The following is a 15,084-nucleotide window of genomic DNA, read 5'->3' on the forward strand; positions in this document are numbered from 1 at the left end:
TTTTTTTAAAATAACGTTTCTGTGACATTCTTACTGATTACTTGCACGCCACAGATTGCCCTCAGCACCCGTTTAATGGAGATGCCCGCTAATTATTAGTCAGTTTTATTTTCAGACAGATTTGTGCAACTGCAGGGGGGCTGAATGGTTTCCTTGCTGTGGGCTGTAGCCATGGAGACAGTATGTGGCATGTGGCTTTAAACTGTTAGAAAGTGCAGTGTTCCTGCTGAAGAGGAGCTTTGAGGCAGGGGAGTGAATGGAGGAAGGAATGCACATATTTACCTAGTCAAGATGAAAGTTATGGAATTATGAAAGTATCTGAAGTGGGATTGTGATTGTGAACTAATTCCCAAATCACATTTTTATCACATATATAATTGTTTTATTTTAATACAATTTTGACTTAGAAGTTGATTATTTCAATCTAGATGAGACCACAGTAGTAATCACAAACCATGCACTGTTACACATGGTTTTTGTTGTGTTGTTATTAGAAAGAACAGTGCGACCTAAAACATTCAAGTTGATTTAGGCACACGCTTTACTCTATAGCTATTGGGTCAAGTCTAATTTGTGTGTCCATTTAAATGATGTTATACACTTAAAAGTAGAAAAACATTTCCCAAATTAATGTAATTTAAATGAGCATAATAATACATGTGCACCTTGACTAACGATGTAGGTTTGTATGTAGAGGTTGTCTGTAAACAGGCGTGATATTAAGGTGAGCTGCAGAGACATGATGGCTGGTCACTCCTCTCATCATGATGAACAGATGGTAACTCACGGTTGGCTTGTGGGCGAGTGCCAACTAGAAAGTCCATGTTTGTGTTAGATACACAAAAGCCCCTTTTTGGAACGTTTTGTTCCCAGTGTTCTTATTAAACCTAAAAATAAAATAAAAATCTGAATAAATTTTAATAAGAGATTATTAAATGTTTATCTATTTAAAGCATTTAATGTCTTTGCATAGTAAAGACAGGGGGCAATATTCTAATCAATTGTATATGACGGATTTCTTATTTGTGTCAGATCTGAATTCATTCTTGGTTCAGACATCCAGCTGAGGTCACCAATCCATCCACACAATCCTGTAGGATGTATTTTGGCCAATTTTACTCTTAAAGTTTAAGCTGTTAGCTAAAAAAAAAAAAAAAGTTGTACACTGCAAAAAATATAACAAAATAGAAATCAGTGAATTCCAAAGTTCAGCAGTACAATTTTGAAAAGCAAAAAAACCGTAAGACTGAATGTCAAACTTACCGTTGTCATAACTTGTTACAATTATAATTTTTGATGTAAAAACTACAAATTGATGTATGTAAAACAAAGGAACACGTTGTATTTAGCGCACAGTTAAATAAACCACAGAGCAATCCCATAAATTAATAAAAAAAAATATTGTTATTAATTCATGAAAGCCTGATGTTAGTAGACAGTCTGTAGCTGTGCTTTGTAGCATCACTTTCTTCTTCAATATTTTAGCATTGAAAAAAGGAGAATGATGTTAGGCATTTGTTATGATGGAGGGTACCTTAAATTGTTGAAGCAATAAAATCTGAGGCGAAAACTGTGGCAAACAATGAGAGCTCTAAGACAACAGGAAGGCTAACTGTAAAGTAGCTGGCAATTTCCATGCCATGGACCATGAAAGTTGAGAATTTGGCAACCTACTGGAAGACTTTGACACACTGTATAAATGCAGAGCCATTTGATAAATTCAAATATTACTCAAAAGTTAATTTATTTCATTAACTCCATTCACTAAGTGAAACATAGTATACTATTTCATTAACTCACAGACTGATGTTTTCAAGTTGGTCACTATAGCAATTATCATCTCAAATGTAACATTAGAACATTGCATCAGTCCAAAAACAACAGTTTTTAAATTCACTAATGTGGGCTAAGTGAAAAAGTATGTTTAAATCCTCCTTAAAGATTGTTATTTTCAAAAGGTATTTTTAATCTAATAAAATTAGCCTCGTTAGAACACATATTCCAGTCTATTATATATAACTGTATATGATCTAGAAATAATACAGTAAGGCAGAGGTTAAATTTAGCCACACTTACGGTCCTAACAGTTTTAGTTGCTAAATAAAAATAGGGTTGCACAACGTACCGACATCACAATGTGTCCTATAGTGCACTTGGTAGATCGTGGTGATCGTGGCCAATAAGTGATGCAATAAAAATCTGGTTGCTAAAAATATGTTTTTGCAGCTTGGAGAAATGTTCACTATTTTTTAATTTTCACACCTTTTATAGATCTCATTTATGATCAAAATCCCAAGGTCTGGATAGAGCAATGGTGAGATTGGGTTGATGAACAAGAAAGAGTGGCAAATAAGTGTGTTAATGCCAATCGATACTGACATTGCAGTATTATAAAATGATATATCAAAATGTCAAATTTTTCTTGGAACCCTCATAAAAATGGGTCCCCGTTATATGTTCATCACGCCAAAGAGTAAAATACAATTTCATTCAGCTGTTTAGTGAATTCTCTTAATCACCTTGTCATGAATAGTTAATGACCGGTTGTTGCGGAGAGGTTTGTAAAGGAGGGGCTGGATGTGGAGGCTACAACTCAATAAAGCTAAGGAGTTGACAGCAGCAGAATATTTAAACTACTGTTAAGTTTTAAAGACCTTCAACTCTCACTCCCTTACTTAGCCTCAGCCGTCTGTAAGCAGATTAACCAGCTCTGAAGTAAAACGTTGAAATGCATGAAATGATCCTTCTGAGGCATATTATGTAATTATCAATCTCGCCATAATTAATATAACTGAACGTAGGGCACAAATTGCAGTAATATGGCTGGCAGTGCCAGTTTTCATCACAACAAAAAGCATGAATTTTTTTAAGTAAAAGCATTGAACATTTTGCTACTGACAGATATTAAACTGTGATACTGGGATTGATTACAACTCAAAAATCCTGGATTGGAGCAATACTATGGAATTAGGAAAGTGCATAAATTAAACCAAAAAACCTACATAAAATAACAAATCTTTTATGTTTTTAATCATAAATTGAACCTAAGCTGAAGTTCTTTTGCTGTTTTTTTTAACAATACATCTTAGCAGTATCAATAAAAACTATTTTGGATCAAATTGCACATAAATGCCAATTTGTTGTGTGTACTGGCATGTGTGCACATTTTTTCCCTTTCTGTCTTTAACTTAGCTAAAGAATGATTATTTATATCCTATTTTAGAAATGTTTCTTGTCTAAAAGAAGTATATACCTTGATTACTCTTTTATGTTAACTGTTAACACAAGCCTTAAAAGACGTAAATGATTGCTACTTTGTTTACATACTGTGATGCGCTACGGTTCTTGCCATGGCAACCATACAGAGTAGCAGAGTATCTAACTATTTACTTAGAGGCACCTTTGCTGGTATCAGTTGTTGTTCCTGAGTAATACTTACTTAAAGCACTGGGTTTCCATTGCATATCTGTGTGTGGCTTCTAGGAAAAACAGAGATATAATGAAAAATGCATTTCTTTTGTCGCTCTGTCTCTTCCTTAGGCAGTCTTGATCCTAAATGGAACTGACAGGAGAGCCGTGAAGTTTCTTCAAGATGACCAGAACGCATCCCCCTGATATACTGGCGTCAAATCTGTACCGGGACATCACACTGGGCGACATTACTGGTCACTCCGTTTCTCTCTATTCCTCAAAGCAATGTGACTTGAAAATGCTCGATAAATCGGAGATAATTAATAAAAGACACTGCCGTAGTTTCGACTTCATTGAATCCCTGGATGACCCACAGTCCTTCTCCTCCTCAATGGAGCAACACTACAACAGGCCTGAAAATCAGCCATTAAACAAAGATCTCTGGAATGGACTTGATCAGCCAGGCCATCTTCGATTTTCATCTCCTGATCTTTTTAATACCAAGCAGTTCCAGCAGCAAGCTACCGAAGACAAAACAAGTTATCTTACATGGTCAGAGTCCAAAAAGAGGTCAAGGTCTAAAAGTGCCCCTAGACTAAAGGCTACCCTCACCCCTGTCCCCATCTCTGTATCTCCACCACAAGCCAGGAATGGGAGGGACGGATCTCAGGCTGTTTCAGATTCCATGAGGACTGCTGAAACCCAACGGGAATCCACTAGCAGGCCTTTCTTGAATGAGGTGCATCCTATTAAACTACAGCCCCACACCCCCCTTTATGTCTCTGACTGTTTTGAGCAGGATAAAACTGAAAAACCAACTGTAAGCCCTCATGTCAGGTGCCGTGTGGACATCAAACCTGATGCTGCTGTACTGGAGCACACATCAAGGCAGATTCCCAACGCGCATGGTGAACATCTTTGGCAAAGGTACTCGCAGGCCAGTAGCAGGTCTGGTTTATATGTCCCACGGCACATTGCCTCTTCTCCAACACCAACTCCAAGCGAATGCTATAGTGGAGATTTTAGACAAGGATATCTCTATACCACCAGCATGTCTCCTATCTCCTACCAGCATCTAGACACACACCGGATGCCGTCACCAACAACACCATATCTGAGCCAAGAACACAGAGCCTATTCTAATCCTAACATACCAACAAAGTTTTTCTATACAGAGGATGCTGTCCGGTATCCACTTCACCCCTATGCTAGGACGTATTTCCAGGATGATCGGTCCAGCCTAACCAGTTTTGGTAGTACAACCCCAAGTCAGTATGATCCGAGGACTCGATGGGTGCACACACTTCCTGTGAGGTCATACTATACTGACCACCTTACCAACAGAGAGGCAGCTCACTCTGCATATAACAGACCTTACTCCACAAGTGAGAGAAGTTCATACTTTTCTCAAACTCCACTTTCTAGAGCTTACTATGGAGAAGACGGTCGGTTCACTCCTTACAATATGAGTAGCTCAAGGTCGTTTTATTCTAAACCGTTCTCCTCTCCTGAAGAGCAGTACTTCCCCCCAAGGCTATACAACACAGAGGGTTATCGACGCCCTCGAATGTCTCAGGCCTTTTCAGATGACTGGTATCGCTCTAGTATTTCTGGTTTCTCGAGCCACTCATCACAGAACACACCACCAAGAGTGAGACAAGACCTCAGCATTCCTCCGTGGTTTACTAACAGCTACACAGAGGCCAGTCGACTTGGAGCAGATGTCAAAAACCACTCTAAGTCTTGGGACAACATCATCTATCCACGGCATGAACGAGAGCAAACTGTGCCGCGTGGACGTAGCTATGAGAATCTGTTTCACCAAGCAAGGCAAGGGACATCCTCTGATGTTACAGCCAAGCCGGTCATACTTAACCTTTCAAGTTCACCAAGGCGCTATGCTGCTCTATCTTTATCAGAGAACTCTTTGGAGAGGAATTCAAACAAACCATGGAGAAATTCTAAGAGTGGAAACTGGTTTGTTACTCCAGAGATCACCATAACAGACAATGACCTTTGTGCAGGAAATGCCAGGCGTCGTGATGTTCATTCTGTCAGCTGGGATACTTCTGATGGTGATAATGCATCAACTCAGAGGCTACTTAACGAAAAGAAGCAATCCAACACGACAGAGGTCCCCAAAGAAAGAAAACATAATAACTTCTCCCTCCAGCAAAGTTTGGAACAACTGGATGAACTCTTAGCTGATTTGGTGGTTGACTACAAACCCCCAACGAGCAAAAAATCAAGTGAAAATCTTTTAGACCAGTTAAAACAACTGATCACTGAAGACGACAAAAACACAGAATCCCCGGGACTCGAAAACTTAGAATGCCTCAGCACACAGCTTCCATCGTCTAAATCCAGCCCAGACACATTGAAAGATCCTGATAGTGGGTGTGATGCTTTCCAAAGGAGCGCAGAAGAATGTTCTCCAGACCACAGCACAGATGAAGATGACACTATGGCATGTGCTAATAAGAAGTGCAATCGGATTGAGAGCATGTTCAATGCTTGCTTGTACTACAAGTCCTGTCATAGTTGCTATACCTTTTACTGCTCAAGAAATTGTCGCAGGGATGACTGGGAGATCCATAAAGAGACATGTCTCTATGGTCGTGTCAGCAGTGTGTGTCGGCACACCCTTAAGTTCTGCAGAGAGAATTCAGAAATCCACAAGGCCTTCTCACGCATCGCTAAAGCGGGCTACCTCTCCAGAGGGAGAGGGGTTCTCTTTTTGGGTTTTGCAAATCCAGAGACTGCAGAGAACTTCTTGCAAGTTGGACTGGAAAGCCTCCTCATGTCTCCTACATATTTGTCTCTTAGAGAGCTGGATGGATTTAAGGACAACCTCGGAGAATATTGCAAGGAACTGCAGCAGGCAGGCAATGAATATGACCCCAATGAATGTTTCCTTTTGAATGTATCAGTAGCTGTTGGTGAACTAGTGCCTAACAGACCTTCACCAAGGGTCCCAGCACCAACAGTTAGAAAATATGCAAAGGTGTCCTTGGCCTCCTCGAGTCCAGACAAAAAAGTGCTCAAGAAGGACGATGAAATGGAAACTCTCATTCTCACACCACCCCCAGGCACACCCGACATTGACAAAGAAGGGGAGGAGGGAAGGAAAGCGAGGGAGGTGTGCTTCGTCAACATCCAGCGTGAACTCAGGACCAGGGGAGTCTTCCTCCGTCATGAGTACCCCAAAATCTATAATCAGCTGTGCGAGTTTGTGGAGAGTAACAAAAGGTTCACTCCCACAACAATTTACCCGATAGACAAGAGAACAGGGAAGCAGTTCATGTGCATGATCATGGCGGCATCTGAGCCAAGAACACTTGACTGGTTGGGTACTCCTCATCTTTTAGATGATATTATATAGCATAGCACTTAATAGTAACAATAATGATGTCAGCAGCACTAATTGTATTTACTGTGGTTTGGAAAATTGAACAACTGTACATGTATAAATATGTGACTTAACTTACTCATTTTCTCACCTCCTCTTAGTTTTGTCTGTTCCCAAACTCTCCCCCAATTCAAAGACAAAACAAAATGCACTTTTAAAGGTTTACCTGTGTTGGCTTGTTTCGATCATGATGCACTCAGAAGAGCTTATAGCCTGCATGTAGACTAGGCTTAAACCCAGTTATTCAGGTGTTTTAAAGTGTAGAAAGACAAATATATCAAGCACATATTATTCAGGGAGTGCACTTCCATTCACTCCATGTTGTAGTAAAGCCAGCCCATACCATATTGCAATGGTAATTTTATTTTCACTATCAAATGTTATATCAGAAATTTAAACGCCATGTTGCAGTGGTTGTAATATTACAACTGTTTGTATTCAAGTATTTCCTTGGTATGGTTATGTGGATATTATTTAGCAACACTTTATTCAATGATGTTTCATAGACAAAGAAGTACAATCGAACCATCTATTTTTTTTTTTTTGCCAGTCTGACTAAGCATTTTAGTTGGAGCTTATCTCATTTAATACTAATGCTTGATGTCATTCTTGTAAAAAATTGCTTAGTATGAAAGTGGCCTTCAGTTAAGAACAAACAAATGCATTTGACACAGAGCAATGTATGGAATAGGTATTTCTAAAGTATTAAGAGCTTTAGATATAGGTTGTTTAACTAGAACTGTACATAGATAACTATTTTGCTCAAAGCATGTTATTTATATTTAAGTATTTTTAATTGCTTTTGCTTATAAGTGAATTTATTATGTTGACAACAGCTGCTGCTTAAAAATGCAAGAGGTATATCACACAGTATTTACTGGATATTGGATAATTTGAACATCTTGACCTAGAGACCTCAATGAAACTATTATCACCACACATTCTGAATTTAACCATATGCAATGAAAGAGCAACCTTAATTTGTAAAATCCTATTTTACTATAAAAACCGATAATTCCTTTAAATTAAGAGTTGTTTGCACTAAGACATGAGTCCTAAAACGATAGTGTTCCTAACACAGCTCCAGCACTGAACTTAGCCTGCTTTAATTGCCCTTGTTCACTAAGCTAAGGTTGCTCTTTTACTGGATTATATATCTTTGTGCAAGAGCTCTCTTCAAGTTTCTATTTTGTGATGTTTCTAACCTCTGTATAAATATATAATAAATGGATTTTAACAAGTGGCCAAGTGTGAAATATTTTAACTTAGTTTAGATTTAATACAGTTCCATTTAGCAACAGCACCACTTTTAATGCTCAAACGAGATTTCAGCTGCCAGAACAAGTGTCAAACTTGAACAAGTATTTTTAAAGAAACTTAAATTAAATATTTTATACATAATGTTGTTAGTCCTTTAAGTCTTTCAATAGAATATGAGATACATGTTAGTATAGCATTTTCAGGCATTTAAAGTAAATTTGGGGATTGTTAACATGTTAGCTAAGTAGCTAAGTATCCAAATCTTATTTTTAATAGCTTTTTCAGGAGGATTTAGTTCCAGTTATCAGCATAGTGACTTGTTTAAACAATGTTTTTTCACAAAATGTGAGTGAGCATCAAGTCTTTGCTGTGTATTGTATGGTGTTGCTTATTACAGGGCTCTGTGACATTTCTGTTGTTAGAGCACAACCAAGTGGAAGAAAACACTTACTACTTCCACTAATATTTTCGACAACCTGCATGAACTTATGGAGGCCCAAAACTCCATATTTAACAACCTCTACTAGTGAACTCTGAGTTCTTTTAATGTTTGAATAAATAAATTGCAAAAAAAAAAAAAATCAGGTATTTTTTCTTATGTAGCTTGTTACAAATTACAAATGGAAAATGAATGTGGTTATGTCAGTCTTACTCCCAGATCAATGTTATGATTGATTTCAGAGTCAATAAAGTAGTCAGCAGCACTTGTTATTTGCTCCTGTCTGATTTACCAATAAAAGTGATTCTGACTCTTCTTTATAGAAAACAAACATACTGCCTAAATGATGTGAAATTAAGAAAGGGACTTGACAAGATAAATCCACATTACAATGCTGTCAGTGCTATCATGCGATAAAAAATGCAGAAAACTATAGAAATAAATTTGGTTTGAGAATGGTAACAGAGAAGTAGTTCCGCAGAGGGAAATTATTTTTGTGAAAAAATGGCAGATCTTGAGCAGCTCGTACTGGCAGCATGTTAGAATAGCTCTGCTACATTAGTTCTGATGTGTTCTTTTTGCAGACGCATCTTTTGTTCATCTTTTTTTGGTTGAAGCATTGCTTTTTTGACAATTACTCCCTATGGCTTTGGATGCTTTGAAGCTGAAAGGTTTTGTGCTCTTTCTTTTTTTACTTACTGACTGTTGTTATGCTGCGTAACTTTTTCTCCCGCCCACAACTGGGAACGGCTGATTGTCATCCCCAAAACTCTAGTATCTGAACTATGACCCCCAAATCCTAGAGGCTTCCTAGTTGAAACAGAGGCTTCATGGGCGCTTAGCAGGACAACAGAGCAGAAAGCGGCAAAGGTAAATGAGGTGGATTAACAGTGCATGCTAACAACATATGGTAGTGTTATCCAGGACATGCTACTGTGAAATATCATCTCTGTCCCTGAAGGTTGAGCCGTTACCATGTTATGACAGACATGAGACTATCATGCATCAACAGTCTTCAGTAAGAGGCCTAAGAGTTGTTGCTAGATTGACTGCCACTGTAGAGCCCTCCTGCCCAGAGCAACACCATTCACAACAACTCTGAAGATACTTGGATGATGAGCACAAACAACATTTATTTTCCCTTTGGAATAAATAAATAAATAAAATATATGCTTTTAATGTACCGTAGGTAATTTTAATCATATGGATAATTTCCCAAAGCACTGGTGAATAGTGTGCATGTCTGCTCACTTTGTAAGATGCACAGCACATAACTGTTTATTTTAAAGTGGGAAGCTCCCTTTAACAGCAACAACTCCCCGTCTGCGCATGTCTCCTCGTGATGACAGCAAATGACAGTCCTGTTTAGCTGCAGCCAGTGTTAAACCGCTAACCGCCAACAAACTGTTCTTCTGACCTGACAAGTCTAATGACTAGCCGTGTTTAGAGACTCGGGGAATAACCTGCAGAGGCCAGTTACATTTGGTAAGTAGCACGACCTTCGTCACGCCAAGTATTTTGAACAACGTCTGGTCTCTGTGGACCTCATAGTCGAAGGCTAAGCTAAGTCTGCTAGCTTATCCTTAGCTTTCGTTGCTAGAATTGCTAACGTTAATGTTAGCCTGCTCACCAGGTTGCTTTCTGCGCCCCTCCTCCAAATCAGTGCAAACACACACTTTGTCGTTTACTCGTCCGTTTGTTGCACTTTGGTTTCTTTGATTGCCTTCATTTTTTTCCGTTGAGTTTATCCGTCAAACTGATCGTTCAATGGTACTTTACATAGAGAAAGAGCCCTGGACAAGCCACCTTAGCTGGCGATATAAAACCTCACTTGACGTTAATAAAAGCTATCGGGATTTATCGACTGCCTTGCTTAGCAGGAGGTTTTCTTCTTCATCTTTTAACAGTAAGACTTTGAGTTTTATGCCTTAAAACAGTTGGCAGTTTAACTAAATGTGTCCCCCTCCAGCCCGTGAGAGGAATGTCCGAGCTAAAATACCAAGCTGCACAATAGATGGTGGGACGCTGAAACGAGTTAGGCCTGGTGTGGTAGTTGAACAGCATGCTGTCATTTGACACGATAAAATGCTTAAACACCAAATATTACTGGCAGCTGTTTGTAGCAACTGGAGATTCAGGAGGAGACGAACATAATCATGTCCTCATTTTTCCCTAAGATACTGTAATGACAACAATAAGTAGGGTGATTAATGGGACAATTGCTTTTCTGTTGTTTTCCATTAAAGGAGAATGTTATCAACTCATTACTTGCTGAAAAATAATGGAAACTTCATAGCAACGTTAATAATTGACGTTCTAGAAACTACACTGCATCTCCTTAATTGTGTGTACTTTAGTACTTTGTGTTTAATATGAACTTTAGAGATTACTACATTCTGATCGACTTCATGTGAAGCTTAGTCAACAAGCTTTTACTTCAGCCGTCCTGCTGATTTAATCACATTACTCGGAAATTGTCAGTTTTTATATTTAGTGACAAACATCATGACTTGGATTGAATAAGGCCCATGTGATTACACATCCTGCTTACAAGTTTATTCAGTTATGAAAGATATTCCGTCTTACTAACACATGTTGCTTTCATTCATTCTGACTCAGACCTTAATGTTCCTTTCCTTCTGCTGAACCATAATTTTTCATTGCGCCTATTGTAATAGTTATCCAATTCCAGATGTACGTAGTATTAATTCTTGATAGATTGTAAAATTCCCAGAAGATCAGAGTTTGGCGTTCTAAACTGAATGTTTCAGCTAAACAATCTTGCTATGCATGTTTTTTTTTTTTATTGTGATGCCCATGCTGATCCAAAACTAATGCATCTCTGAAACGGTCAGGAACTTACACACAGTATATTGGATGATAAATCTTTTTAACGCTTTTTCTTGGAACGGTTTAAAGTTATGAATTGGGGGTGTGAATCATCTTTGCTCCTCTTATAAATTAGGAATCATTATCTAACACATAACATAAGTGTGTTCTTTGGTTGTTGTTCCCTCCATCAACTGGAAGCACAGGTAGGACACTCTGGACATTTTGTCAAGTTGTTAAAGAAGTGAACTGATCCAGGACTGATTTTAATAGACCTCAAGAAAATAGTGTAGTGGGAGAAAAAAGTTGACCTTTCAGATTTAGAAATCTGGAATGTGCCGATTTAAAAAGTTGGCAGATTTTTGTAAATTTTAGTTGAGGTCTACATTATGTAAACGCATACAGACACTGATGTTTACATTTACTACATCCAATTGTGATGTCTACTGCAGATGTTAAAAAATACATTAAAATGCCAACTCCAAATCCTTTTGCTTTACAAATCTTAACTAAAACTCAGCTTTACTGCGACCAGATTCTCTGACAGATGGTTTGAAATTGCCTCTGCTTCAGATCCACATAATTAATGGCTGCTCATCATGGCTGTAAGGCTAGAAAGAACTAGTTTGAACTGTTTATTACAGTTCTAAATAGTAAGTAGAATTAGCAAAAAATCATCATCAGTATTAAACTCCACCTTTAACTTTGAAATATGTTGTATGATTAAAAAGGCCATGTTTGAGCTTTATTTGTGAATTAAAGGACTTCTGACCAGAATATGCACCTGTTGCACAACAGCCTGTTTACAAAGTGTGCACTAATAACTGAGGGACGTATTTTAAAGGGGCAGTATTACATATTTTTCTGGCACATTGTGCCATTTTTTAGCACAATCAAGTAACCGTGTTACTCTCAGTTGTTATAAAACTGCTGAAATTTCACTTCACAATTTGTCTTTTAGTTGGCCTCTGTTTCTTTAAGAAGCTTCTACTCTAACAGTGCTCCTCCATTATGCTGTTTATAACTATTCTTTGCTTTGTGGAAGCTCAGTGGGAGCTGCAGCTCCAAGGAGGAGCTTTGAGGAAATAGGCAGCAATTTGTGAGAGCATGCTTTTGGGTACCCATGAGTGGTTGCCATGGGAGATCAAAGGATTTCTCACACATGTGTGAAAGAAATCAAAGCAACACACCAGGTGTGTTTTTGATGAGGGAATAAGATTTTAACATGATATTTAGCTCAGTGCCCCTTCATTAACCTTGACCTCTGTCACAGTGCTCATCTGCCCCATGATTAGCTTTAGCCACTGAGCAACACAGAACATTTAAAGCAGGGGTCCCCAAACTTTTTCCTGTGAGGGCCACATAACTTTTCCCTTCTCTGGTGGCAGGCCGGAGTCAGTTTGTAACAGAAAAGGTGTGACGATTGCAGGAGTGCCTAAATGTAAAAATGTATTGTTTTCTAGAAAGCACAATTAAATAACCCTCTCTGGGTTCTTCACAGAACAAAAGTCAGGAAATAAATAATAACACTATTAATGAAATAAATAATAACCAAATAACCCTCTCTGGGTTCTCCACAAAAAAAGAAAATCCAGGAAATAACACTATTTATGAAATAAATACCATATATGAAAAAAAAATCTAAATGCTCTCAGGTATTGTTCAGGGGGCCGGACCAAATGTGGAGGCGGCCGTAGTTTGGGGACCACTGATTTAAAGTTTTGTTGAGAACTCAACCCTAATCAGTGGCAAATTGTTAGTGTGTTATTTTGTTGATCAAACTATCTGGCATAAAGCACTTATTCATAGTCACCTAGCAAGCTTACACATTAGTTGTTTAATTTTCTTCTATTTAGTACCACCTGAAGCACATTGATGACTCTGATCATTATAACTGTATTGCAGGTACAATTTAACATGTTTCAAGCCCATTGCTGTAGTTCTGCTGATCAGAACCAACGCTGTATGGCACATAGCACTTAGCGCTCTTAGCTGCTGTTCAGCTTTAAAAATACCAACCCACTTTATTCTTAATGATGGATAATGGAGATCTTACATTTGTGGATGAACTAATACACCTCTTTTATTGTGCCTTCACTGAATAGAAACCTCAGTATCCGGATGTCTAAAAGCCTGTTTTATTAATGGTAATGCATTATTCTTTGCCGTAAGATGAAACATGATTCTGCTGTTCTGATCACTGTTGGAAAAACTTGAGATCTGAAGTGTGCGGACTGTGTGTCCTGGAACTGATTGTCCCAGTGTATCAGTCTCTTTAATCTGTTTCCTCCCTCTCCACCCCTGTTTTTTGAAAAATTAGTTTTGAACTAGAAAGGTTGACGTACATGTTTGATTCATGTAGTGAGGAAACGCTGGAGCTTGCAGAATATTTTCAGCAGTAAAGTAGCATGATTATGAATGAACTATAATTATTTTTGCAGAAAGTAGTCTTTTGTATCCTTAAATTGCTTCATTGTACATTCATGTTGATGCACAATTCTTTACATTAGTTTTAGAATTGCGTCACTCATGGTGGCAATTGTACATTAGTTATGATTTGTTCTTTTTTTTGTGAGGCATTGCATGTTTGGACAGTTGTCCCCACTGGTTTTGGATGTTGTGCCACTGGATGGATTATTGCTTTACCTTTTTACTTTCGGACAGTTATGATGCGTAGTCGAGCCAGCAAGATGTTGTTTTTACAACTGGGAGCAGCTGATTAGCATTTTAAAACCCTCAAATAATACTTGAACTATGACCCAAAATACCAGAGGTGTTGAAACGGAGGCATTATGGATGCAGAGCAGGACCAAAGAGCAGAGAGAAAAGGAGAAGTTCAAACCATTTCTTCCGTTGATGATAATAGGAAAGGATTTAGTCTCTGCCTGGTTTTCAAATCATATTTCAGATTTGTTGCAACACTGACTGCTACTGGACATCCGTCCGTCCTGCCCACAGCATCACCATCCACAACAACTCTTTGAATATACTTTGACAATATGAGTTACATTATTTGTTCTCCTTTTGTAATGTGTAGTGTAAGAACTGATGCGCATTGTTCATTAAAGTTCAGTTGACCTCCTGTCCCGTAGACATTAATGTTTACTTATTGTTTAACCTCATATTGTTGCTAACCATAACACAGAAGTTGATGCAGTTGCAGTCTGAGTGCTGACAGCACATTCCACAGCTACTCTGCAACCGTCAGCTGAAGTACCTCAGTGTTTTTAGCATAATCATCTACTGTATCAAATTTAAAGTTCTGGATTTAGGAAATCCAAATTCACATGTTTAGCTCTTCCTTTCAATTTGTGGTCTCCAAAGCATTATAGAAAGCAGGGTGAGGGGTGGCTTGTGAGATCAAGGTTCTCGAGATGAGAATAAGGAATTAAGCCAGGTTAACTGTTTGAGTCTTTTTTTTAACTCCTCACCCAGCTGGTTGTCCCTGAAAATCTGTCCAAGCACTCCAACCTGGAATTTATTAAGTTTTCCAGAAATATTTCTCAGAAGGAGGAAAGGGTCCATTTTGATTAACTACATGGGCTTCAGTTGTACTATTCACTTGCTGAGCAGTGTAAGAAATGTTCAGAAAAGGAAGTGTGAAGAGGATGTTGGCTCAGAGTCACGAATGCCTTTTGTGGAAAGTGAAATCCTTTTAATAGCCATCAGAAACGCTTTGTACTTTTGGTTGGGCTGCCTGAAAACGTGTGGGATCGTGTACTGGGAGGACTGGCCA

At 38.4% G+C, this 15,084-nt stretch overlaps 2 protein-coding genes across 9 annotated transcripts in view; both read left to right on the plus strand.

The window, feature by feature from the left end:
- unm_hu7912 (un-named hu7912) overlaps nt 1-8,063 on the plus strand; it is an 8,856-nt gene extending 793 nt beyond the window's left edge. The window contains exon 2 of one of the 2 annotated variants that reach the window (XM_008419197.2): nt 3,545-8,063. In XM_008419197.2, coding sequence (XP_008417419.1) covers nt 3,593-6,793 — 3,201 coding nt within the window. In that variant the 5' untranslated portion in view covers nt 3,545-3,592 and the 3' untranslated portion in view covers nt 6,794-8,063. Of the gene's footprint in view, nt 1-3,540 lie in introns of both variants that reach the window. The other variant, XM_008419196.2, reaches the window with a different exon arrangement.
- A 1,781-nt stretch (nt 8,064-9,844) lies between these two features.
- The window catches only part of gapvd1 (GTPase activating protein and VPS9 domains 1), a 37,928-nt gene continuing 32,688 nt past the window's right edge, over nt 9,845-15,084 (plus strand). For all 7 annotated transcript variants that reach the window (XM_008419199.2, XM_008419202.2, XM_008419200.2 and 4 more), the window contains exon 1: nt 9,845-10,004. The gene's annotated coding sequence lies outside the window, so the exon portion shown is untranslated. The remainder of the gene's footprint in view (nt 10,005-15,084) is intronic.

This window comes from Poecilia reticulata, linkage group LG9 (genome assembly GCF_000633615.1).
Source record: "Poecilia reticulata strain Guanapo linkage group LG9, Guppy_female_1.0+MT, whole genome shotgun sequence".
NCBI classification, from domain to species: Eukaryota; Metazoa; Chordata; class Actinopteri; order Cyprinodontiformes; family Poeciliidae; genus Poecilia; species Poecilia reticulata.